Source organism: Panthera tigris, chromosome B3 (assembly GCF_018350195.1).
Source record: "Panthera tigris isolate Pti1 chromosome B3, P.tigris_Pti1_mat1.1, whole genome shotgun sequence".
In the NCBI taxonomy this organism is placed as follows: domain Eukaryota; kingdom Metazoa; phylum Chordata; class Mammalia; order Carnivora; family Felidae; genus Panthera; species Panthera tigris.
Genome location: NC_056665.1, coordinates 62,918,568 through 62,945,932, shown reverse-complemented (window position 1 = coordinate 62,945,932; position 27,365 = coordinate 62,918,568). Strand labels below are relative to the sequence as shown.

Here is a 27,365-nt window from a genome sequence, read left to right as displayed (position 1 = left end):
TTGATTTGTATTTTTATCTAGATATGTAGAATGTTTTAAAATATAACAAAAAGGCTTAAAACAAACAAAGCAGTCCCAGAGACCAGGACCTGCCATAATTTTAGCTGTTGGACAGTCACACATCTCCGTTATTTCTAAATATGTGTATTCTACTCTCTTCTGCACTACCCATTTTGGACATAATTTGCCTCTTGTCAGGGTAAGTGAGGATTGCTGTCTCGTACAATCATCCCGTTTACCTCTCCTCTACCTTCCCACTATCACTGTAATTTTGATTAACTCAACATTCATGGTTTACATTAATATGCCCACTTGAGAGTGAAAAGAAGAAACAAAAAAAAATAGCTCATTAAACTTTTTTTGAGTTCAGAAATGACTTTTCAGTTTTTTATTAAAATGTAATTCTTCAAAGACTATAGAAATATACCTGGCAATGACCTGCTAGAAGTCAACCATCTGCTTCAAACATACATAAGAAAGAACTACCCAATTGTGCCTCACCCGAATGCATTAGTTGTACATATATATTATCAGAACAACACCAAAGTGGCTACGTTTGACAATTCTTCCAAAGTAGACACAATTTTCTGACAGATTACGTTTCTCCTTGGTGGAAATTGTAACGATTGGGAAGGTTTTGAATGATAAGCTTGAAGGGCCACCATTAACTACCAGGGCACGAAGCTATAGATGGCATGCACAAAGGGCTGGGGGCAGGGGGCACACGGAGAGGATGTGGCAGTCCCCTGTTTGTGCTAAGAGCGCACGACACTGCAAGGAGACAAAACACAAAAAGGGAGGATTTCCCTCTTCCGAGTAAGGGACTTTGGGTTCATACTCTGGAATCACAAGACACCACACCACACCAGATATCACAAGAAACTCCCCACACATAGTCTGAGCTTCCTCTGAGGGCCAGGGGGCCCATGTGGTTAAAGGAGGGGTTCCGTGAGGACCACTGCCCTTGGAATCGGAAGGAAGGTTGCCAGTGAGAATGCCTACTTTCACTCAAGCTTGCTCAAGGCACTGGATGGTCCTCCCCACATACTATTAACAAGAACAAAATGTCCTAGAGAGAACAGTGGAGCTGGCACTTGATTTGCCCTCATTAAAAGTGGAGTGTCACCTGTGGTTGGAATTCAGCCTGGTGAATCTACCCCAAAACTGACTTGAATTGCTTATAAGAGCCCCCAGGAGGCTAACCTGTTGAGGACACTGTCCTCCTCCTTCTCTATGCCCTTGGACTCCTGCTAAAACTTTATTGGAAAAGAGGAAGTGAAGAGCTCACCTGGGCTAGGTGCTGCCTTGGCATTTAAAATGATTAAATCTTTCTCCCTGTCCCGTTCCTCTTTTGTGTCCACAAAGGAGGGAGAACCATAGTTGTGCAAAGAGACTGAAAACGAGACTGGCCACACCTGGGTTCTGGAGTCCTCATCAGAAGGAAGCCATCTTTGTCAGACTTCTCTCCCTCTTTTGGGCAGAATCCCCTTTCCTAATCAAGTATTTTTAGCTTGATGTTTCCAGAGGATCCAGTTTACACTAACTCTGCATTTTTAAATTACCTCTGAATCCCGAAAGTTTGCACAAGATCATCTTTTTCAATGCACTTCACTTCTACTGATTGCGACATAGCCCCTTTCACACGAGATCAACATCGGAAGAGAGAAGACTACAGGGTACGGACGTTTCTGTCTTTCTTCTCTACCTCTTAGCTCCTCTCCCCTTGGTTGAAAAATGCAATTTAATGGGGAAAGACCTGGTAAAGTGCTTGTAATGTTTTCCAACCAACACTGCAGACATAATTTTCTGAGGCTTCAGTGATGTTAGAAGAATGTCAAGATAATCAAGAGAGTATCTCCTCGCTCACCCCTTGGCACAGCGGTTGCCATATCTGTCGGATGGGGGTGGGACAGCCATTCCTTGTCTACAGCCCAGTGAAAGAGACGAAGGGTTTCAGGAGAAACTGAGTCATAAGATCAGGCCTTCTAGAGAAAAGGTGTCAGGTGTCAAATGCCAAGTCCCTATCTCCCCTGAAGACACAGATCAATATTAAACATTTTTAATACTTGTCATAGTTGAGTGAATCAAATGGGCATTTTCTTTGTGGCCACACCCCTCCATAATTATCTTGGGCTTCCCATAGAGGGCCCCTACTCCCTTTGAGCTCACAGATGTTCTTCTCTCCCTATATTTCTGCTGGGTCCTCAGAAAATGCACATGGAGGGCCCATTCCAAGCAAGGCCCTTTCCACACCATCCAGCTTTTGTCTCCACAGAGAGGAACACCAACTTTATACCAAGGACACACATCACTGAGATAAATATATATACTCCCTCAATAAAGAGGACAATTGATTTTGTATAGGTTTCCCTCTCATTCCAAAAGCATTTGGCCCACACAGGAAGAGTCAACCCGTAGTTGGCTGCAAGGAGATCACACAAATCGCAGGGCTGGCCAGAGTGAAGGGAGGGCAGGGGTGCGGGAGCTCCCTGCTGCTTCCAGGGATTTACAATCCTTACTAGGAATCCACCTTCGGGAAAATGCTCACTTTATTGTTTCTGCTCATCTTCCGCTCCACCCTGCCTACCTTGGGCATCTTTGTCTGAATAAGCTCCTCTGGGGTGTTACCCAAGGGGGGAAGCAGCCGCTTCTTGCTGTTTCGGGTCTCCGAGAGCCACTGGGGAGGCAACTCGAAAGGCCCAAAGCCAAATTGCAGAGAATACTTGTCGGGCAATGTTTCAGGTTCCGCGGGGGCCCCTGGAGCCACCTGGGATAGAGAGTCCGCCGCGCCCAGGAGCGGCCTAGGAGGCGCAAACTGGGGCTCCCCCTCTCCCTCCAGGCAGGTGCTAAGTATCTCCTTGGCCTGGAGGTCGGCTGAGCCAGTGTACTTGGCTTCACTCTCTTCCTCGTCCTCCGTGGGCTTAAAGATCTGCTGCTGCCCAATGTGGAACATCTCCAGGAGCTGGCTGCCCGAACGCAGGCTGGGCTCCAGGCTGGCGTCAGCCACCCCACCCGCTGCGCCCACCACATTACGGCGACTGTACCGGTGATGCAGCTGTATCAACGTGCCTACCAAGCACTTGCGGACGGATTTGTTCACAGTAAGAAAGAGCACAGGGTTCGCCAGCAGAGAGACTTTGGGCAGCCAAATGGCAGTGAGCAGCAAGAAGACAGACGTGTCGGGGACGTTGAGCACAGTCTGGTAGACAACCAGGGTGGCGTAGGGCACACTGCATAAGATGAAGACCATCACCATGGAGAGCAGGGTGGCATGCAGCTCTGCCTCCCGCTGGGAGGCATAGGGGATAGAGATGGTGTTCTGCGGGGTCCGGAGAGCTGCGATGATGACCTTCTTCTTCTGGCTAGCGCTCAGGGCCCGTCGGATCAGTATCAAGAAGAGGAAGACCACAGCCACAGGCACGATGACGGTGGTGATGTTATAGATCAGCACGTAGACCAGGTGGCCCAACGAGTTGCTCCAGACTTCAGTGCAGGTGGACATGGCATAGATGTCGGCCACATTGGTCACTGCGAACACAGGAATGCTGGCCACCACGGCATGGGCCCAGATGTACATCACCAGTTCGCGGGACTTGGCGTCAGATATCTTTCTCTCCAGCGGATAAAGAACTGAGTAGTACCTGCAAAATGCGCAAGCAAAATTCATTTCACAGGAGAAGATACTGTTTACATTCGGGGAATCTACATCACCAAAAGTAGGTGAGAGGGGGAAAAATGAGTCAAGTTCTTTTATCCTGCCTAAGATACACGGGACCACTGGAGGAATTAGGAAGTCAGACCTTGGGGCACCTGGGTGACTCAGTTGGTTAAGCCTCCTGCTTCGGCTCGGGTCACGATCTCACGGTTCGTGAGTTCAAGTAACGCATCGGGCTCCCTGCTCTCAGCCTGGAGCCTGCATTGGCTCCTCTGTCCCCCTCTCTCTCTGCCCCTCCCCTGCTCACACTCTCTCTCTCAAAAATAAATTTAGAAACATTTTTTTTTAAGTTAAAAAAAAAAAAAGGTTGGGGCGCCTGGGTGGCTCAGTCGGTTGAGCGTCTGACTTCAGCTCAGGTCATGATCTTGGGATTCATGGGTTCGAGCCCCATGTCAGGTTCTGTGCCGACAGCTTAGAGCCTGGAGCCTGCTTTGGATTCTGTGTCCTCTCTCTCTCTGTTTCTCCTTTGCTCACATTCTCTCTCTCTCTCTCTCTCTCCCAAAAATAAATAGAGATTAAAAAAACATTAAAAAAAAAAAAAAGGAAGTTAGACCTTAAGTTTTGAGGACTTTCCCACATAATAGAAGTACACTAGGCCAAAAAAAGTACCTTTTCAAAAAATGAGCAGAGAAGAGCCCTGTCATATAGGACTGTCAAGACTATAAGGGAAACAAGTAAATCATTTCATTTCATAGCTAGTTATAAATATTGCCACTAGCATTAGATTCCAAAGAGTGCCTTCAATATAAAGGATGTCTCCCCTCTACGTAAAGACATCTATTTTTTCAATTTAACGGTAAAGGGTAACTTGTAAAAAAATTTTACAAGGGCTAGAAGAGCATAAGTGCAATTTTCAAAGCCACTAAGAGAAAGAAATTTGTGTACAGACATATCCAAAGCAGCCTTGGGCCACAGTGCACGCATGGATATCATTAGCATTTACAAGGCGCCCAGGGCAGATGAGCCCCATGTGAAGGACGGACTCTGACAAGGTCCTTGCACAAAATCAATTCAACTGACAAAAATTATTCCTGCTCAATAGCCATTGTTCCCATGATAATCACTCAGTGACCCTAAGAACAATTACGTCTAAAATGCCTGCACGATTAGATTTTTGTTAAAATCAGATCAGCCCTTTCTTCCTTCAAGCTTTAACGTGATCAGAACTGCAAAAGCACTTTGTTTCAATATCACCAACGATTTAGGGAAACTGAGTAATTCTTCAGACCCTAAGAACCATATCTGTCATGAAAGGGCTGCCACCAGTCATCAGACCTATGGTCAGCATAGGTCTCTGTGGTCAGCTAAAGGTGGAGTCGACCTTCTGCCTCTATTAACATTCATCACTTATGGGGTCAGATAAGCATGCGTGCCTCCCTGCCACAAGGATCTCTGAGCACCACCTATATGCCAGGTACTGCACCAGGCACTGGGTTACAAAGATGAAAAGACACACAGGAACATCCCTAAACTCCATGTGGAAAAAAGGCATGCAGATGAGCAATTATGACAGGAGATGATGGCTCTTCTAGAGGTGTGCACAAAGGAGGTACCAGAAAAGGAGCACCTGGGAAAATGTCAACAGAAGGTGGCACCGTGGTGGAGTCTGGCAGGGGACAGGCTGGGGGGAGAATGTTCCAGGCTGAGGGAGATACGATGTAAGCACATGACCATGGATGATCAGGAATGGATGGAATGTGGTGAAATGTGTTCTAGATCTCTTTCTGGGAGGGAAAGAAAGAGAAAGTACATAACAAAGAGTTATGCATGCCCTCAATGTCTTTCTCTGAGTACGCATACATTTCTAATCACAACTCATCAGTCCACTGTAAAGGTGTTGTGCCCACACATGAACACATTCCCATTTAGCAACTGACAGGTAACAAGACCAGGCTCCCACTGTGTATTGGAAAAGCACACGGGCTCGCTATAAATCATTTTGTTAATGTTTACATCACTAGAAGATGATGTAGGAAGTGGCCTCCCAACTAACTTGCTGACTCAGGGCCATGACGCAAATATCTGAGAAAGAAGTGAGAGAAAGGGTTGTCTTCCCTTCATCTTCATGCACGCCCTACTTACACTTGACAGTAACCTGTTTCTTTGTATAATAAAATAGGATTTTTTTTACCAGTCTTTTTTTTTCCTACTAAAACGACTTATGTACTTTTTTTTTTAAATCATAGCAAAAATACAATAGATTTTTGGCTGAAAAGAGAATAAGGATTTCTTATTGTTTACATATTTTCTTGTCTAACACTGAGGGCCCAGAAGCAACCCTCGGGGATTACTGCATAGCTTCCAGGCACGATGGCAACATGTTCAGAATCCGGTGTTCACACTCTTACTGCATCCTATTGTAAAAATCTTCCAGGGCTCATAGCAGCATGATGCACAATAGCCAGAAAGTGGAAACAACCCAGATGCCTGTCAACTAGTAAATGGGTGAACAAAACATGGCATATCCACGCAAGGGAATATTTATTCAACAATAATAAAAAAAAAAAAAGAATGGAGCAAAATTTTAAGAGTAGATTCTGAGAGTTCTCCTCACAAGGAAAAACACCACATTTTTTTCTTTTCTTTTTTGGGGGGTCGGGGAGTTTCTGTACAAGACAATGGATGTTAACTAAACTTACTCTGGCAATCATTTCACAATAGACGTAAACCCAGTCATTCTGCTGTACACCTTGAACTTCTACATTGCTATACATCAATTATATCTCAACAGAACTAGGGATAAAAGGGACGAAGCTGTAAATCTACTGCATGGATGAACCCTGAAAACATTAAGCTGAGTGAAGGAAGCTCGACACAAAACAACAAGTCGAATGACTCCACAATAAGATATGTCCACAAAAGCAACAAATAGAGACGGAAGGTAGGTCAGTGGTTGCCTTGGTCCATAGGTGGGAAAGGGAAGTGACTGTAAGTGAGCAGGAGGTTTCTTTTTAGGGTCATGGAAATGTTCTAAATGTCAGTTGCGGTGATGGCTGCACCTCTCTGTAAAAATACGAAGATTCATTAACTTGTACACTTAAAATGGGTGAATTTTATGACATGTAAATAGTATCTCCACAAAACGGTTGAAGAACACTTTCAAGAAAGAAAAGCCCACCTCGCGGACGGAAGATGGAAGACCTCACCGAGCAGGTGGCAGAAGGAGCGTGGGAAGGACCCCTGCTGTGAACATGGAATAGTTAAAACACAAAATGCATTAGGGCATCCACCCGGCTGTAAGTGGACTTTTCACTCCAACCTTACCCTGCTAGATTCCAGGGCTGTGCGATGGCACTTTCCAGATATTCAGAGACATCTTGCTGAGCATGGAAGAGACACGCACGGCAAAATGGCATGACATGGGGCACGTTCAGCTTGCTGAAGGGATTGAGTGACGCACATAATCTTTTTTGAATGAGAATTAGTTGCCAACATTTAAAAATAGTAAAACTCAGGGCACCTGGCGGATTCAGTTGGTAAAGCATGCCACTCTTGACCTCAGGGTCATGAGTTCAGGCCCGACGTTGGGTGTAGAGGTCATTTAAAAAATAAAATCTTAAAAAAAATAAAAATGGTAAAACTCCAGATTTCTGATTTCTCTTCTAAGAAAATAGAAAGTCCTGCCTACGGAGGCTAGATACCCACAAAGTAACAATTAGCTGCATCTGCTGGGTCACTGACCCCTATGAACAGGAATGCAGACACAAAACACCCTGGCCTGTGACATTTGGCTTTGTCACCTGCTTCTGCTGACCCTGTAGATGGTGAAATTCTAGTGATAAACTCCCAAAGAGCTAGAGTGGCTCCTAGCAAGATCTGACGGTAAAATAATTGCAGACAATATATCTAAGGAAAGCTGTGCCAATCAAAAGGGAAACCTCAAGACAAACAAATATTGGTGCAGCCTTTCCAAGCACAGGCCATAAATAATTCACTTAACTTTTCTTACTACTGAGGAACCTTAGGCTCAGAAAGGTTAAGCCACTTTGCCCAAAGCAACCCAGCAAAAAAGCAGTGTGCGTAGGACTTAAAGCTAACTTAAGGCTCCAGAGCCCTCTCTCTTACCCGCAAAGTCAATGACTCCTCTTAGTACACTGGGGACTTTGTGTGACTCTATGTCCTTCCATGCAGATGACCCTGGGCAGTTGATTCAATCAGAAGTCCAGGTCTGAGGCTGAAGTGACTCCACAGATTGGTTCTGTAATCCATGCCCTCATAGATCATTAAGGAATTAAGTGTGAACGGACGAGTTTAAAAATTCCAAATTCATCCAAAATGTAGTTAAATTTATCAATGGGGATAAAGCCAGAGAGCCAACACTTCCCCTCAGGAACTTTTCCTCTCTGTAAATCTTGAAATCGAAAGTACTCATGGATGCAAAATGCCTTCCAGCTCTTGTCTGCTTGTTTAGTTCTATTCTCTAAAATGTTTTATTATCTGAAATGGTCTTCACTAAGTGCTATCAACAAAAAGAGAAGGCAGGAAGCTGTAGATTACTGAAATCTTCACACTTGACCCTGATGAATTTGATCAAATTATGTATGATGGCAGTAGCTAAAATATGATTCATTTCCAAATGAACACCCTTATAAAGAGGATGGGAAGAGAAAACAACCACCACCACAGTATAAAGGCTTGGAAATAAATCCTCCGGAGGAATTCTGCCATTGTCTTGCCAACTCCAACTGGTTATATAGTCATTTGTTAAATAACCACTGAACTGTTCCCTTTTTCTTCCAGAAACATTTTCATCCTACATCAAAAAGCACTAATTGCAGAGTTATCAATCAGATGCGCAATCTACTACAAATTGCAACGCCAATGCCACCAATTCCAACCAAGCTGAAGCAACATCATGATCCAGTCTGCCCCAGCAACTTCATGATGTATCCCCCACAAATGCCACATCTTCTCTAAAGGTCTTATTTTCTGTAGCTGCCGTGAAATCAACATGACTTTTGTGAGTCATCTGTTTCAAACATTCATTCTCTTTCACTTGACCCCAAGCAGACTACAAAGCAAAGTGTGGAACACCGACTATTTGCCATTTTGCTTTGTGATGCTAATATTTCCATGCACTTGAAAAAAAAAAAAAAAATGTGAACCCCTGGCTACCTGATCTTACCTGTCCAAGGCAATGGCAGGGAAGCTGAGGATAGTCACGGAGCAGAAGAGTTTGTGCAAAAATTTGACGACCTTGCAGAAGAGCATGGTGTAGATCCACCAGCAACAGTGAGGACTAGTGCTAAGGATGATGTCAAAAGGCACACACACCAGGCTGGCACAAATCCCAGAGCAGGCCAGGTTTTTAATGAACCTGTTGGTGACAGATTTGAACACGGTTGTGCGGCAAGTTGACCATAACACCATGAAGTTTCCTGGCCAGATATGCAAAAAAAAAAAAAAAAGTTTTTTAAATTAAAAATAATAAATTAAATAAAAAGAAAGAAAGAAGACAAAAAAGGAAAAAAAGAAACCGGTTAAAAAAAAGATTGAAAAGCCATTTGAGAGTTTATTTCAAAGAATCATTTAAATACTTATATATTACATTGTCAATGTGCGTAAAATTATTAAATCACTTATGTACGCACCAAAAAGTCTAGGAGAAATTTTAGTGGTAAGTTTTGTTATTTAACTTTAGACTTAACAGTATAAGGTAATGATTCAGTCTCATCTGAGTATAAAGAATTTGCTACATATTACTTAATCTCAGGCAGCCTACTTTTACCAAGTTTGCAAACAACCTCCATGTTGCAAACTCTGCAAGACAAATAGGACGCAAGCCATACGTGCCATTAAAAACTTCTAGCAGCCATATTTTTCAAAAAAAAAAAAGAAGTAGGTGACATTTTAAGATTATACTTTATTTAACCCAGTATATCCCAAACATTAGCATTTCAACATGTAATCGTTACTTTCAAAAGTACTGGTGAAATATTTTTCATTCTTGTTTTTGTACCTGTTTCTGAAATTTGGTATGCACTTTTCCAGTGTTTATTTACTTATTTATTTATTTTTTGAGAGAGAGAGAGAGAGAGAGAGAGAGAGAGCGCGCGCGCAAACTGGGGAGAGACAGAGGGAGAGAAAGAATCCCAAGTAAGCTTTGCACTGTCAAAGCAGAATCCAATATGGGGCACCGACCGTAAGATCATGACCTGAGCTGAAAACAAGGGCTGGATACTTAATCGACTGAGTAAGCCAGGCATGCCGGGTGTGCATTTTTTAAATTGAAACATAATTGCCATGTAATATCATATTCATTTTAGGTGCCCATGGTGTACATTTTATTTTACACTTACAACACATTTCAATTTGCACTAGTCACATCTCAAGTCCTCAATAGCAACTTGAGGCTACCATACAGGTTTGTACTGTTCTAGACCTCCAGCAGCAATGACACATCTTTGAGCACTTCCCTATTGCGGCTTCCACAGGCCTATACTCTCCTGGTTTTCTCCTACCCTCCCACCTCTCTCATTTTCTCAGCTACCTCTCTCCTCACTTAAAAACTGAATTATTTGGTTCTAAGAACTTGAATCAGGCCACAATACTGGGAAAGGAGCACCCACACTCAATGCCTAATTGACCACACAGAAGAAAATGTGTGTACATATACACTCTCTCTCACATTCTCACTCACACTTACAAGCACATGAGCATACACATACACATGCAGACACACAAATAAACACACAACCAAGTAAGATAATTATATATTTGGTCATTTCATCCTATTAGCACTTTAGATTCTTTTTAGCTTCATAAGGCATACTAAGGACAAGTATACGTTTTACGTAACACACTATTCAACCTTGAGATACTTGAGATTTTAGAGATCATGTTCTAAATCACCTAATCCGGGGCGCCTGGGTGGCTCAGTCAGTTGAACGACCGACTCTGGCTCAGGTCGTGATCTCACGGTTCATGGGCTCGAGCCCCATGTCGGGCTCTGTGCTGACAGCTCAGTCTGAAGCCTGCTTCGCATTCTGTGTCTTCTTCTCTCTCTGCCCATCCCCAGCTCATACTCTCTCTCTCCCAAAAATAAATAAACATTAAATAAAAATTTTTTAATAAATAAAATAAATCACCTAATCCCCCTTGGAAATAATTCAAGTTCTGTACCCATTACTCCTCCTGATATATTCTCAATATATATCCTAATACTAGATTCCGTGACAATATTCAAAGCCCAGGCTATGGGCACAGCAACAAGGTACACACTCACAACCCTCAAAACCATTTGGACAAACCTACTTTCCCTGGGAGTACTGTTGCTCTATCATTCCTCCCAATCTAAAATATAAATAAAGATTCCTCTTTACCTGGGGGACTTCCTACTTAAAAATAATTGATGTTGAAGACGCAGACATGTCAATTAACTACTACTCACAGACAGTACTTGACAGACCTTGAGGAACTAACCAGGAAGTATTTTGCAAACTAAATTTTGCCTCTAAAATTTTTTGACAATGGCTGTCCTTTTTAACTGGTTCACAGGCTTGGCATCTTTGAAACTAATAATGCTTGTGTGTTAAAGAGACTAATTACCAAAATAAAGTATTGCAAAAGTGACCTGGAAAATAATGTGCCTTTGGGAATCTTCCTGAGAAAACAAATTGCTCTTTAAAAACACTCAGCTTCCCCAGACTCACAGTGCAAGAAAATTCATGGTCATGCTTTTACAAAAAAAATAACATACCACACAGAATATTCTAAAAACTGAAACTTGAAAAAAGCAAACGAAAAGTGGAGGCAAATGTTAAATTATAAGAAAAATTCTAAGAAGACAAACAGCCAAGAGAGAGGCCAAAGTGAATCAGCAAGGATTAGAAAGACTACAGAGGGATGTTTATACTCAGCAAACACCATGTAATATAAGAGCAAATCTAAGCAAGGGAAGTAATACTATTCCATAATAGAAGAAACAAAACAGACAACTACTTTGTGTAGAATGGAATTTTAAATTTCTTCTTAGCTTCAGTTTGCAGCCAAAAAATAACCAAGAACAGAGTCTCTTAGGTTAAAAGAATTATGTAAAATGAATTATTAGTAAATGCTTTTAATTAACATGCCAGATAATAATAGGAACGACTTTTAGCCTGTATTTTAATTTAAAGTGGCTTTCCTATAGGTAGCAAATAGTTGACTCTTACTTCTTTAACTGATCTGGCTCTTTTAATTGATGTGCTTAGATCATTTGTATTTAATGTAAATATTAATACGGTTGGAGTAAAATCTGCCCTCTTGTTACTTGTTTACTATTTGTTCTATCCATTCTTTGTTCCTTTCTTTCCTCTTTATCTTCCTGATGTTGGATTGAATACTTTTCAGATTCCATTCTATTACCACTATTGCCTTTTTACACACTTTAAAAAATTTTTTGTAATGGTTTCCCTATGTTTACTATTTACATGTTTAATTACAGTTAACTTTCAAATTCTATTATACTGCTTCACATGTAGCGTAACAATCTTCTAACAGCATATTCCTAACTCCTTCCTACTAACCTTTGCACTTCCAGTGTCATACAATATTTTTATATAAATTACAAACCCAAAATATATCGCTGAAATTTTTATTTTCAACAATTTTTAGAGTAATTTAAAATGAGACATAAAAGTTTTTTATATGTATCTTCACTTAAACCACTTTGTGAGATCTTCATTTCCTTGTGTATTTCCAAGTTTCTGCCTGCTATCATATTCCTCATGCCTGAAAAACTTCCCTTAACATTTTTTGTAGAGCAGGTCTGCTAATAATTAATTCTCTCAGAGTCTGTCTGAATGTCTCCCTTTTTCCTTCATTTATTTTTTTTTAATTTTAATGTTTATTTATTTTTGAGTGACAGAGAGACAGAATGAGAGTGGGTTAGGGGTAGAGAGAGAGGGAGGCACAGAATCCAAAGCAGGCTCCAGGCTCTGAGCTGTCAGCACAGAGCCCAACGTGGGGCTCGAACTCACAAGCTGTGAGATCAGGACCTGAGCTGAAGTCGGATGCTCAACCAACTGCGCCACCCAGGCACCCCAATTTCCTTCATTTATTTTTGTGAAAGAGAGAGAGAGTGTGCATGTGCATGCGAATGGGGAGGGGCAGAGACAGAGAGAGAGAGAGAGAGAGAGAGAGAGAGAGAGAGAGAGAGAGAATCTTAAGGAGGGTCCATGCCCAGCACAGAGCCCAACTTGACATTCAATCTCACCATCATGAGATCATGACCTGACCTGTGCTGAAATTAAGGGTTGGTCACTTAACCAACTGAGCCACCCAGGTGCCCCTTTCCTTCATTTTTAAAAATGTTTTCATGTTTACTTATTTATTTTTGAGAGAGAGAGAGAGCATGCATGCAAGAGCATGCATGCATGAGTGGGGAAGGGGCAGAGACAAGAGGGAGAGAGAATCCCAAGCATGCTCCACACTATCAGCGCAGAGCCAGATGTGGGACTCAGTCTCATGAACCATGAGATCATGACTTGAGCTCAGATCAAGAATTGGTCACTTGACCAACTGAGCTACCCAGGCACCCTTCCTTCACTTTTGAAAGACATTTTTGCTGGGTATAATTTTCTGAGTTGAATGAAGTTTTCCTCTAGTACTTGACAGATGTCACTTTATTATCTTCTGGATTTCATATTTTCTGATAATATGTCTGCCATAAATCTTACCTCTGTTCTTCTGTGTGTATTCTGTCCATTTTCTCCAACTGCCTTCAAGGTTTTCTCTTTCTCTGGGGCGCCTGGGTGGCTCAGTCAGTTGAACTTCTGACCAGAGGTCATGATCTCATGGTCTGTGAGTTCGAGCCCCGCATCGGGCTCTGTGCTGACAGCTCAGAGCCTGGAGCCTGCTTCAGATTCTGTGTCTCCCTCTCTCTCTGACCCTCCCCTGTTCATGCTCTGTCTCTCTCTGTCTCAAAGACAAATAAACATTAAAAAAAAATTTTTTTTAAGATTTTGTCTTTCTTTTTGGTTTTTACCAGTTTGAATATGATGTGCCTAGAAGTATGAGTGAGTGTGAGTGTGAGTGTGTGTGTGTGTGTGTGTGTGTGTGTGTGCGTCTGTGTTTGTATACACCTGGTTCAGGCACTCCAATCTTCTTGGATCTATGATTTGATACCTTTTATTATTTTTGGAAAATTCCTGGCCAGTCAATATTTCGTCAATATTTCTCCTGCCCCATTCTCTCTCACTTCTCTTTCTGGGATTCTAATTACATGTGGTATGTGTGGTAAGCACAATAATGCCCCATCACCAAAGATGTCTATATCCTAATCCCTGCAATTTATGAATATGTTAGGTTACATGACCAAGAGGAATTAAAGCTCCTGCTCAGTTGGCCTTAAGATAGGGAGCTTATCCTGGATTATCATAGTTTTTAATTATTCTCTATGTGATCATTTCAATATCTGGATCATACCTGAGTTAAGATTGTGATTCTGTGTCTCTTGACAGTGAGTTTTTGTTTTGTTTTGCTTTTTATGTCTCCTAATTTTAGGGTGAAAGCCAGATATCATCTTTAGGATAATAGATACTGGTAAACAGTATCTACAGGACATTTGGACAGATATGCACACACAAACACACACAATTATGCCAAAGAAGTATTTAGGTTAGATTCCAGACCCCAAGCTATGGGTCAACAAGGGTCAACAGCCTCTTTTAGTAGTCCCATAAATATAGACAGGATTTACATAGGTGAAAACCAAGAAATAACATGTTTCATAATTTTTTAAAGTGAGAGAATAGGAAAAGAAGGGGGAAAAAAGAAGAGCCAGGCACCAAGAAATATAAGTATTCTATGTGAAGTAGACACCTCCTACTATGCCATAGACCTATGGTTCCTAAATCTTCATAATCATTGGGATCACCTGGGAAGCTTCTAAAATGCAGATTCCTGTGTCTCAGCCCAACTGAATAAGAACCCTGAAGGGCCTGGGAATCCTTTATTGTATGTGTAGGAAATTCTGATGACAGCTAAGGAGCACTACCACCGTCACTCACTGTCAGCCTTCACCATACTGAGCACCCCAAAGTACCCATTGTTTTTTGGGTTTTTTTTTCAAAGAGAGCTTTTCCCCAGTACTGGAAGCAAAAACATGCCAAATCACATTGAGCTCTAGTTATAACCTCTATAGAGCCCCAAGGAAATCCTTCTCTGGTCAATGATCAGTACTAGACTGCTGCTCAGCTTCTCAACATGGCCTGTGGACACAGGCTGAGCTACAGCTGTAGAAATAGCTTTTCCTACCAGAGGAGAAATACAAGACAGGATGACATCTTTCACCAATTTTTTTATTATCCATGCTCGTTGACTCGTGGCATCTTTCCCAGCTGCTCACCATCGTTGACAAAACAGAAAGGATAGACAGATTTTAATTCACTTTAATCCATTCATTTCCAGTTTTTAAAATGAGCTCATTCATGTAGTCACCATAGAGTTTATATTTAGCCATTGAAAGCATATATTTTGTTTTATAAAGAAGAGGAAAAAGTGAAAAATATGGTTCCTTATTGGAAGCTGAACAGGGAAGGAGAAGGCAGGATGAAACAAAAGAGAATGAAACTCAAGAGCCTTGCTTTCTGGGCTACAGTTCTGATATTGTGTAATATAGATTATACCTTGGCCATTAGGACTGCTCTAATTACTTGGGAGATCTAAAACTTCAGGGCACCATTTTTGTTTGGGGTTGTTTTTTTGTGTTTCCCAAGTGAAACACCTTATTGTGTCTTATAATTATTAAGGGAAGACATAGTTAATTTTTTTAACTCAGACAATAAATAAGGAATAAATGAATAAGATAGTAAAATTAAATAATAAAAGTAAAAATTACCCACCCATTGACAACCATCTGTAAGCTTAAAGTATTTATCCTTCCAAACTTCTTCTTATATATACACAATTTCACTGATGCCAGTGGGACCAACCTATTCACACTGGTTTTTAACTAGGTCTTGTCACCATATCAACCGTCTTTCTACGACAATAAATAAAAATAGATTTATATCGTTTAAACAGCTGCGCAAAACCAACAGTGCTTTTACAGTTATGCCCAAATTTACTTCATGTATGTGTATGTATATCCAGATAGATAGATAGATAGATAGATAGATAGATAGATAGATAGATAGATAGATTTGGAAACTAAACGGATTATTTACTGAGGACACATTCCTAGAGGCAGAATTTCTGAGTCAAAGACTTCCACATTTTTATATATATTGCTAAATGACCCTCCACAAAAGGCATATGAGAGAGCTGGCTTCCCCATATGCTTGCTAAAAGTTCTGCAGTTTCACTAAAATCTTTGGAATTTGGCATGTTTCCTCAATCCTAGGATTTATGTTTTCCTTACTTCTAGAAAATGTTCATCCACTGCCTGTCTGAATTTGGCCCTACCCTCTTTCTCTTTCTTCTGGTCTTCTGAAAACTTGCATTGAACTTATATTAGGCCTCATTCTAATGGTTGTATCTCTTGACGTTTCCTTCATATTTTCCATCAGTGCATCCTCTTCAGACAACTGGATGATATTTCTCAGCTCTACCTTCCATTTTACCAATTCTTAATTAATCTGAAAATAACAAAATCATATTTTTATAGCTTTTTGAGTATCAAGCTTTTTGAAATTTGAATTTGAGTCTACTTTGGACTGCCTACTCTGTATTCCCAGTGGCCAGTTATTGTACCATGGCACCAGAGTGAACTCAAAACCACAAAGGGTCAAGAAAGTCAAAAAAGGAATTAATGATCTTGGCATGGTTTCATCAAGAAAAATAAAAAAAATCTCAAAAATAATGGTGACTGCCATTTAATGCTTTAAATCCAATTATCAATAAGCTTGAAATCAGCAAGAGATTAATCAGGGCACAGGCTTTGGAGTCAGAAGATCTTTACCAACATGTCATCATTGCCACGTGATCCAACTTTGCTAAACCTCAGTTTCCTCATTTAGGTAAACGGGTAGAAACAGTAATAATGGTTGTTGTGAAGGCAAAATCCATACGTGATTTTAAGACGATGCTGGTAATCACTCAACTATTAGGCGACATTTTATTATGAACTGGGAGCTATATGAAACTGCAAGGTACTGAGGAACAAAAATGGAATCTAAGAATTGAGAATGAATTTCATTTATAGATAATCCACAAAAGAAACAAATGTGAATTTGTGCAGTCATTTATAGCATGAATAAAAATAAAGAAAATCCTAAAGGCCCCACCCAAAAACTACCAGAAATAATAAACGAATTCAGAAAAGCAGCCAGATACAAAATTAATACTCAAAATCGGTAGCATTTCTATACACTATAACAAAAGAGCAGAGAAATTTTAAAAACACCTATTTACAATTACACCAAAAAGAATAAGATCCCCAGGAATAAACTGTTTTTAGTTTATTTATGTATTTTGAGAGAGAGAGAGAAAGAGAGCGGGTGGGGCAGGGGCAGAGAGAGGGAGAGACAGAATCCCAAGCAGGCTCTGTGCTATCAGTGTTCAAGCCCCATGTCAGGCTCTCTGCTGACAGCTCAGAGCCTGGAGCCTGCTTTGGATTCTGTGTCTCCCTCTCTCTCTGCCCCTTCCCCACTCATGCTCTGTCTGTCTGTCTGTCTGTCTGTCTCTCTCTCAAGAATAAACATTAAATTAAAAAATAAAGTTTAAAAAGTGGGCAAGGACCTGAATAGACATTTTTTTTTTCAAAGAAGACATACAAATAGCCAAGAGGCACATGAAAAAATGCTCACTATCACTAATCATTAGGGAAATGCAAGTCAAAACCACAATGAGATAACACCTTGCACCAATTAGAATGGCTAAAATAAAAAAACACAAGAAATAACAAGTGTTGGCAAGGATGTGGAGAAAAAGAACTCTTGCACACTGTTGGTGGGAATGTAACTTGGTATAGCCACCATGGAAAACAGTATGGAGGCTCCTCAAAAACTTAAAAATAAAAATATCATATGATCCAATAATTTCACTATTGCATATTTATCCAAAGAAAATGAAAACACTAATTTGAAAAGCAAAGATATATGCACCCCTATGTATACTGCAGCATTATTTACAATAACCAAGATATGGAAGCAACCTAAGTGTCCCTCAATGGATGAATGGATAAGGATAATGTGGTATACACACACACACACACACACACACACACACACACACACACACAGGAATACTATACAGCCATAAAAAGATGAAACTATGTCATTTGGGAAAACATGGATGGACCAAGAGGGTACGATGCTAAGTGAAATAATTCAGACTGAGAAAGATTCCACATATGATTCCACTCATAAGTAGAATCTAAAAAGTAATAATAATAAACAAAAAGCAGAATCAAACCTATAAATACAGAGAACAAACTAATGGTTGCCAGAGGGGAGGAGGATGAAGGGTTGAGCAAAATGGGTAAAAGGGAGAGGGAGATACAGGCTTCCAGTTATAGAATGAACAAGTCATGGGAATACAAGACACAGCATAAGGAACACAGTCAATGATATTGTACTAGCGATGTATGAAGACATATGGTAGCTACACTTGTTTGAGCATAGCATAATGCAGAAACTTGTCAAAAATCACTAAGTTGTACCTAAAGCTAATTAACATTGTCAAATATACTCAAATAAAAAATAAAATAAAATAAAATAAAATAAAATAAAATAAAATATACACAGTCTTTGACACAGTTATTTCACTTGTGTAAATTCATCCTAAGAAATTCAGTGAAGAGAGGGAAAGTTATATTCAAAAAGATGCTAACTATAATGTTTTTATAATGGCAAAGAGCTGGAAACCTAAAGGGTTCACTATGAAAACAGCTATGTAAATTCATGTAAACTTAATAAAATATTATAGACATTGCAATAATGATTACTATGGGGCACCTGGGTGGCTCAGTCAATTAAGCACCCAACTTCGGCTCAGGTCATGATCTCACAGTTTGTGAGTTCGAGCCCCATGTCGGGGCTCTGTGCTGACAGCTCAGAGTCTGGAGCCTGCTTCGGATTCTGTGTCTCCCTCTCTCTCTGCCCCTCTCCTGCTTCCTCTCTCTCTCTCTCTCTCTCTCTCTCTCTCTCTCTCTCTCTCTCAAAAATAAAGATTAAAAAAAATTTTTTTAAGAATGATTACTAAAAAGGCATGTATATGCATAGAAATTCCTCATATTAAGTACATCAGATGACAATGAATGATACATAGTTGTATGTATAATATTAGAACAAGTAAAAATACACACGTAGGGAACTAGAACCAACTGAAAATTGTGTTAGGTTTTCAACAGATTCTTTCTTTGATGTAATTACTTTCTTCTTTGTCTTCCTCGTGCACAAAGTCAGTGTCTTAGTCTGACTAAAAGATTATTTATATCATTACGAAAAAAAAATTTAATGCTCTCTGGCCAAGGATATGTTACAAATAATAAAACGATGATTATAATTATGCTTCATTATTTACTTCTTAAAAAAATATTTTAAAAGCATTACTTATACTCTTAAATACAGAAAACAAACTGAGGGTTGATGGGGGGTGGGAGACACAGGAAAGTGGGTGATGCGCATGGAGGAGGGCACTTGTTGGGATGAGTACTGGGTGTTGTAGGTAAACCAATTTGACTATAAATTATATTTTTAAAATAATAATAATAAAATAAAAATAAATAAAAACATTACTCATTACCCATTATCCACCACCTTCCCAGTAGATGGCCACTAAGCAGCCTTTTGTGCATAGAGGCTCATAGATGAGCAATTACGAATTTTAGTTAAAGTGGAAAAAAACTATTTGATTTCTTACCACTATCACTAGAAAGTAAAAGTGACCCTGGGGGCGCCTGGGTGGCTCAGTTGCTTAAGTGTACGACTTTGGCTCAGGTCATGACCTTACCGTCCGTGAGTTCAAGCCCCATGTGGGGCTCTGTGCTGACAGCTCACAGCCTGGAGCCTGCTTCAAATTCCGTGTCTCCCTCTCTCTCTGCCCCTCTCGTACTTGTTCTCTCTCTCTACCTCTCAAAAATAAATAAATGTTAAAAAAAAATTTTTTTTTAAAGAAAGAAAGAGAGTAAAAGTTACTCTGAATAATCTGAGGGCATTGCTCCATTTTATTTAGGTATGATTTGTATGTAGTTTGATTATCCTGATTTTGCAAAGAGTTGTTTAAAAAAAAAAAAATGCCAGGGGCACCTGAGTGGCTCAGTCGGTTAAACATCCAACTCTTGATTTCAGCTCAGGTCACAATCTGACGGTTCATGAGTCCAAGCCACCTGATGAGCTCTGCGCTGACAGTGCAGAGCCTACTTGGGATTCTCTCTCCTCTCCCTCCCTCTCTCTATGCCTCCCCTGCTCGTGTTCTCTCTCTCTCTTCCTTGCCTTCTCGAAATAAATAAACTTAAAAAAAAATTCCAGAGAACAAGTTAGTGTGATATTGACACGTTAAGTCCATTTAAAAAATTTTTTTAAACGTTTATTTATTATTGAGAGACAGAGAGAGACAGGGCATGAGCATGGGAGGGGCAGAGAGAGGAGCACACACAGAATCGGAAGCAGGCTCCAGGCTCTGAGCTGTCAGCACAGAGCCCGACGCAGGGCTCAAACTCACAAACCGCAAGACCATGACCTGAGCCGAAGTCAGACGTTGAACCAACTGAGCCACCCAGGTGCCCCATCATTAAGTCCATTTTAAAGAACAGCCAAGGTACAAAAGCAACTTGATTCATTTTACCAAAAGCATTCAACAGTGCCCTACTGACATTAAGAAAAAAACAAATCGAAACTTCCCCACATCATATACTACCCTTTAAGATACGACCTCTGGCTGCCTGACACTTAATACCCAAAGCTACGGCATCATGATGGAATGGAATGAGCCTGGAAATTTAAGGGTCAAATCCATGTTTTTCTCTGAATCCTTAAATACGCTGCCCCAACAAAACCCTTAAAGGGATTTCCCTTTCCTAAGAAAGATTGAGAGAGAGGGCAAGGGAGAGGGAGAGGGAAGGAAAGCCCAGAGGGAAATAAAAAAACTCCTCAGTGTACAGAAGGCAAATGGTACCTGGAAGGTTCAAAAAAAGACACTGTTAAGCACTGTGGACCTGGGGGTCAGGGACACCAATGTTAAAAGCTGAGTGTCAAAGTTCACACTTCCAAAGAAAAGTTTAAATAGTTCTAAAAAGGATTCTATTTTATTCTGATTTAAAAGAAAAAAAAACTTCCTCTCTCTAATCTACATGAGTAAACTTCCCCGCTACCCAGAGAGTCAGCACTGGCTGGTGATAAATGGCTTTTTTGCCACTGGTATCAGAATTATGGCCAAAAAGAATGTCATGGAAAAACCAGCTTGCACTAGAGAGCTGTGTCTGGTGATTTTCAATACAATTTGCTCTTCCTCCCAGTCTAAAAATGAGTCTCTTCCTCACTGATGAAGAGTCAATTTGCTATAACTTGTGATTAAACCATTTAATATGTGCCCAACTCTGTTTAAGCTGATCTCTATTAGCATGAAAAATTTATGTTACTTTAGTTACAATTAATTTGATTCCAGGGGTTTTTCTGAAATGATATGGGAGGTTCAAATTAAGCAGGAATTGAATTAGCAGGAAGAAGCTATGCGGTAAGTTTATTAAAATTCATGGTGAATTTTAAATAGTTACTTTGAATGAAAAGCATCTTATGAAATATATATCCCCAATCTAACCTTGGATGATTTCTACCTAGAAGTTGTCCACAATGAATAATTCAGATAAAGTATTAACAAGATTCACTTCTGTAATACATAGGAACAGAGAAAAAGACTCCAACAATAGCCTCATCCAGTCAGCGCCTAAGAAGCCACACAAAGGATTTTAGGTGAGTCTACAACAAACGCATGTAGGTTTTAGCAACAATGGCATCCCAAGAGGTAAGTCCAAACTGTGGTACACAACCAAGACAAAATGATCCTAGGGGCTCTCTTGTGACTGTGGAAGTCACAAAGCCCCTGAAATTAGCTCAGTCCCTCACGTCTCTTAACACAAAGCAAGACACACACAGATGCACAGTATAAGAAAAAGACACACAGTCAGAGTCTAAAGTTGGAAACTCCTTTATTTGACAACTCAAGTTTTTTCCATGTAAATCAGGTAGAAAATGTTAACCTCCCTGAAAGGTATATTATTCCCTAAAAAGCCATGCCAAGAGTCTCTCCATCATTGGTCTCACAGAACTGTGAGAGTGTCAAAACCCTTTAATAAGCACAGGATCCTCCTCCATAAGTATATGGAGAAAGTTTCCAGAGAAAAGGAGGAAATAAATTATCTAGTATCATTAAGCATGCTCCCCCTGGATCTTCATCCAAACAAGCCATTCTTGATTGGGTGCAGATGAAGTAGTTCACTGCCCTAAATATCTACTACACAGGCTATCTCACTAAGAAGTCATTGCCTGTATTAAGTTGTTCGTGCAGGGGCACCTGGGTGGCTGAGTTGGTTAAGCGTCCGACTTCGGCTCAGGTCGTGATCTCAAGGTTCGTGGGTTCGAGCCCCACATCGGGCTCTGTGCTGACAGCTCAGAGCCTGGAGCCTGCTTCAGATTCTGTGTCTCCCTCTCTCTCTCTGCCCCTCCCCTGCTCACGCTCTCTGTCTCTCAAAAATAAATAATAAATGTAAGTTGCTCATGTAATCTATAAAGGCAGGGTCCACATCTTCTGAACCACTCATATTGCATTTAGCCTTGAGGGGTCATTTCTCCCCTAAAATACTGTAAGATTATGAAGCCTGAAAAGAACCTTATCTGAAAATTCCGTTGACCCTCATGAGCACCAATCACATTTTCATACCTAGGAGTTGCTTCATAAATACCTAAATAAATGAACAAATGGAAGCTTGAAGTTTGTTATTGCTTTATCAGAGTCACCAGAATCTTTTTTTCTGTGTACTGAATTTTGAAGGTACACCTATTGATGGCAACTTGCCTCTGGTCAACAAGCTGAATGTTTACTATCTTCCCACTGCCAACACACAGTATCAGAGCAGCTTGGGAGAGATGCATTTGACAATGATACATCATGCTATACTATAATTAGTCTAGTGAACGTACACAGAATACTCATGTACTCTATTCTCCTACTTCCTCTGTTCCAGTAACTATAATTATGCAGTCTGAAAGAGAAAATGATGCTGGAAATATTTCCAGGGAACACAAGGGCAAGATAATTAGAGGACTAAGAAAGGAAAGTGAGCTCTGATTCTGCTTCAGTTTATGAGGATCCAGCATGGCTGATGTGAGAGGGAGGAATAAGGTGTCAGAAACGGAAGTCTCTTACTCCTTATGATCTGGTGCAGTCTGACAAAGACATCAATTAAAAATTGAAAATTCCGTTCCTTTTTCTGTAGCTGAGCTTTTAGGAGAGACAAGAGAAATGGGAGCGACTGCAGGATGAAGAGCAAGGAATGGATTTGAATTCTAACAGATTTGGGGCCACTTTACCATTACCGGGGAGGTTAAATTTGCTCTACAGTAGACTTGTCATGTTCCCTTCACCACTCTCTCCCATCTCTGAAAAGGAGAAGGTGAGCAACACAGGGGTGTTTGTAGAGTGAGGATCTGGGACTAGGAGAGCCAGGGCAGCAGATGGGACAAAAGCTGGAGGCTGCCAGATCCAGGACAAGGTCAAAAACAGACAGCCAAGGCAAGGAAGGCTCTATGAGGAAGTGATGGATCTTAAAGTCACAGCAACATTGAGAACAGAAGACAAGAGTCATTGAAAAGATGAGTTACTACACACAGCCTATCAAGCCAAGTGACAACATAAAACAATGGAATAAATGTTCAGACAAACTACTAGGAGCCAAGAGCTTCATAGTAAGGAGGGAAGGGGTAAAGTAAGAAAAAATTAGACTACCACATGGGTAACAAGAAAGGAGCTTGATAACTGAGACAACCTCAGATTAGACCCTGAACTTTGATATGGTTCCTTGTGAGGCAATGCACAAGCCAACAGGCTGTATTTAAGAGCCTTGCAGGTATAACATGATTTTGGAAGTACTTGTAATGAAGTGCATATGGGTGGGCAAAACAATGCCTTTCAAAAAGCAAATCCTAACACCTCCTTTTCTCCTTTCCTCTTCCATCTCCCTCTGGTAAGCAAGAATGGAGAAAGAGGAGAAGAGAGCAATATCGAGAATAAAAGAACAGGGAGAATGATTTCAATTCCATTTATCTCTCACGCCAAGCCCTATTTTGTATGTGTATTTCCCAGGGACTATTTAAGGCAACCCAAGTCTTCTGTGCCTGGGTCTTCATTAGTCACATTGTTGAAAACTGGACAAAAGATTTCTTTGCTTTGTATCATGTTCCAAGATTCCAAGAGTCATAATTATGGTGACCACACTGACACAAATAAACAGGGAAGGAGAATTCTCCTAACATTTGAACATTTTATAAATAATCAGCTTTGAATTCATGCATTTTCCTTCTAATACTAGTTGATATGAATAACACTGAGTTATTTATTATGTAATTTTCTGGCTGGTTCAAAGTAAAATAGCATGAAACACTATTAGCTTGTTTAAAGCACTAAGATCAATGAGGAGATGTGACCTCTTATTTTTCCATTATAAAACAAAAGGCAGGGGAAAGATTTTTCTATCCTGTGATATAATGATTTTCCACTTTGTGGGTTTGTACATCACTGGCTTTCACAGTGCAATCAGTGTCACTGATTCAATGTGGATGAATAAATAAGATAAAATATAAAATCTGTTCACTTTCATTAAGTCCCAGTTTCCATTAGTCTTGCCCCTGACATTACTCTGATAAAGGTGTAAGCATTGAAATACCACGGATAAAGGCAAACATTGGCTAGTAAATATTGGCCAACAAATTTTAATAATGCCTCAAGTAAGGAAACAAAGGTGAGCATACATGCAATGATCAAGGAAACAGTGACATACTACAACATTTAGAATTGTCATTTTCTTCCTCCTAATACATAGAGGCAAACACAGAGAGTTAGACAAAATGAGGAGACAGAAAAATATGTACCAAATGAACAAATAATAAAAAAATTGGAGCAAAAAGGCTAAATAAAATGGAGATAAGCAATACACTTGATAAAGAATTCAAAGTAATGGTCATAAAGATACTCATTGGACTTGAGAAAAGAGTGGAGGATCTCAGTGAGACTTTCAACAAAGATACAGAAAATATAAAAAAAGAACAAGTCAGAGATGAAGAACTCAATAACTAAAATCAAAAATAAACTAGAGGGATTTGATACCAATTTAGAGTATGCAGAAGAATGGATCAGTGACCTAGAAGATGGGATAATGGAAGGCAACCAAGCTGAGCATCAAAAAGAAAATAGAATAGGGCAGGCTGTGTGGCTCAGTCATTGAGCATCCAACTTCAGCTCAGGTTATGATCTCACGGCTCATGTGTTCAAGCCCCACATCGGGCTGGCTGCTGTCAGCATAGAGCGTGCCTCAGATTTTCTGTTCCCCTCTCTCTGCCCTTCTCCCACTTGTGCTCTCTCTCTCTAAAAAATAAATAAATCTTAAAAAAAATGAATAATAGAAAATGAGGATAGGTTAAGGAAACTCAGTGACATCATCAAATGTAATAACATTCACATTATAGGGATCCCAGAAAGAGAAGAGAGAAAGAAGGGGACAGAAAATTTAGTGAAGAAATAACTGAAAAATTACCTAATCTGAGGAAAGAAACAGATATCCGGATCCAGAAGGCACAGAGAGCCTCCAACAAAATTAACCCAAAGAGGTCCAAGACATGTAATTAAAAGGGCAAGAAGGGGTGATAAAGAGAGAATTTAAAAAATATCAGGGGTGCCTGAATGGCTCAGTTGATTAAGCGTCGGACTTCAGCTCAGAGCATGATCTCATGGTTTTTGAGTTCAAACCCCACGTCGTGCTCTGTGCTGACAGCTCAGAGCCTGCAGCCTGCTTTGGATTCTGTGTCTCCCTCTCTCTCTGCCCCTCCCCTGCTTGGTCTCTCTCTCTCTCTCTCTCTCTCTCTCTCTCTAATATAAATAAAAACATTTAAAAAACATCAGAAGAAAAGAAAACAGTTACATAAAAGAGAAATCCCATAAAACTATCAGCTGAGTTTTCAGCAGAAACTTTATAGGCCAGAAGTATGTGACATGATATATTCAAAGTACTGAAAAGAAAAAACCTGCAACCAAGAATACTCTACCCAGAAAGGCTATTATTTAGAATAAAAAGAGAGATAAAGAGTTTCCCAGACAAAAGTTAAAAGAGTTCATCACCACTAAAACAGCCTTACAAGAAACGTTAAATGGAATTCTTTGAGTGGAAAGAAAAGGCCATAACTAGAAGTAAGAAAATTATAAAAGGAAAAAAATTCACAGGTAAATGTAAATGTATAATAAAGGTAGTAGTTTAAGCACTTACAAAACTAGTATGGAAGTTAAAGTGCAAAAGCAGTGAAATAATTATACCTATAACAATCAGTCAAGGGATTCACAAAATAAAAAGTTGTAAAATATGATACCCACAAACGTTATGGGCACCTCATCTTTGACAAAGCAGGAAAGAATATCCAATGGAATAAAGACAGTCCCTTCAGCAAGTGGTGCTGGGAAAACTGGACAACAATACGCAGAAGAATGAACCTGGACCACTTTCTTACACCATACACAAAAATAAACTCAAAATGGATGAAAGACCTAAATGTAAGACAGGAAGCCATCAAAATCCTTGAGGAGAAAGCAGGCAAAAACCTCTTTGATCTTGGTCGCAGCAACTTCTTACTCAACATGTCTCCAGAGGCAAGGGAAACAAAAGCAAAAATGAACTATTGGGACCTCATTATGATAAAAAGCTTCTGCACAGTGAAGGAAATAATCAGCAAAACTAAAAGGCAACCAACGGAATGCAAATATGTCATTTGCAAATGACATATCGGATAAAGGGTTAGTATCCAAAATATATAAAGAACTTATCAACTCAACATTCAAAAAACAAATAATCCAGTGAAGAAATGGGCAAAAGACATGAATAGACACTTTTCCAAAGAAGACATCCAGATACCAACCGATACATGAAAAAATGCTCAATATCACTCATCATCAGGAAAATACAAATCAAAACCACAAGGAGATACCACCACCTTTTGCACTGCTGGTGGGAATGCAAACTGGTGCAGCCACTCTGGAAAACAGTATGGAGGTTCCTCAAAAAATTAAAAATAGAACTACCCTGGGGCGCCTGGGTGGCTCAGTCAGTTGAGCGCCAACTTCGGCTCAGGTCACGATCTCGCGGTCTGTGAGTTCGAGCCCCGCATCAGGCCCCTGTGCTAACAGTTCAGAGCCCGGAGCCTGTTTCAGATTCTGTGTCTCCCTCTCTCTGACCCTCCCCCATTCATGCTCTGTCTCTCTCTGTCTCAAAAATAAATAAACGTTAAAAAAAAATTTTTTTTTAAATAAAAAATAAAATTAAATTAAAAAAATAGAACTACCCTATGACCCAGCAATTGCACTACTAGGTATTTATCCAAGGGATACAGGTATGCTGTTTCGAAGGGGCACATGCACCTCAATGTTTATAGCAGCACTATCAACAACAACCAAAATATGGAAAGAGCCCAAATGTCTATCGGTGGATGAATGGATAAGGAAGATGTGGTATATATATATACAATGGAGT

General features: G+C 40.2%; 1 protein-coding gene across 1 annotated transcript in view; it reads right to left on the bottom strand.

Moving 5' to 3' along the window:
* Window positions 1-372: 372 nt before the first annotated feature.
* Window positions 373-27,365, bottom strand: part of GPR176 (G protein-coupled receptor 176) — a 124,645-nt gene continuing 97,652 nt past the window's right edge. Inside the window, exons 2-3 of the mRNA XM_042989174.1 lie at window positions 8,841-9,093; window positions 373-3,641 (exon numbers count right to left, since the gene is read on the bottom strand). Coding sequence (XP_042845108.1) covers window positions 2,519-3,641; window positions 8,841-9,093 — 1,376 coding nt within the window. The 3' untranslated portion in view covers window positions 373-2,518. The remainder of the gene's footprint in view (window positions 3,642-8,840; window positions 9,094-27,365) is intronic.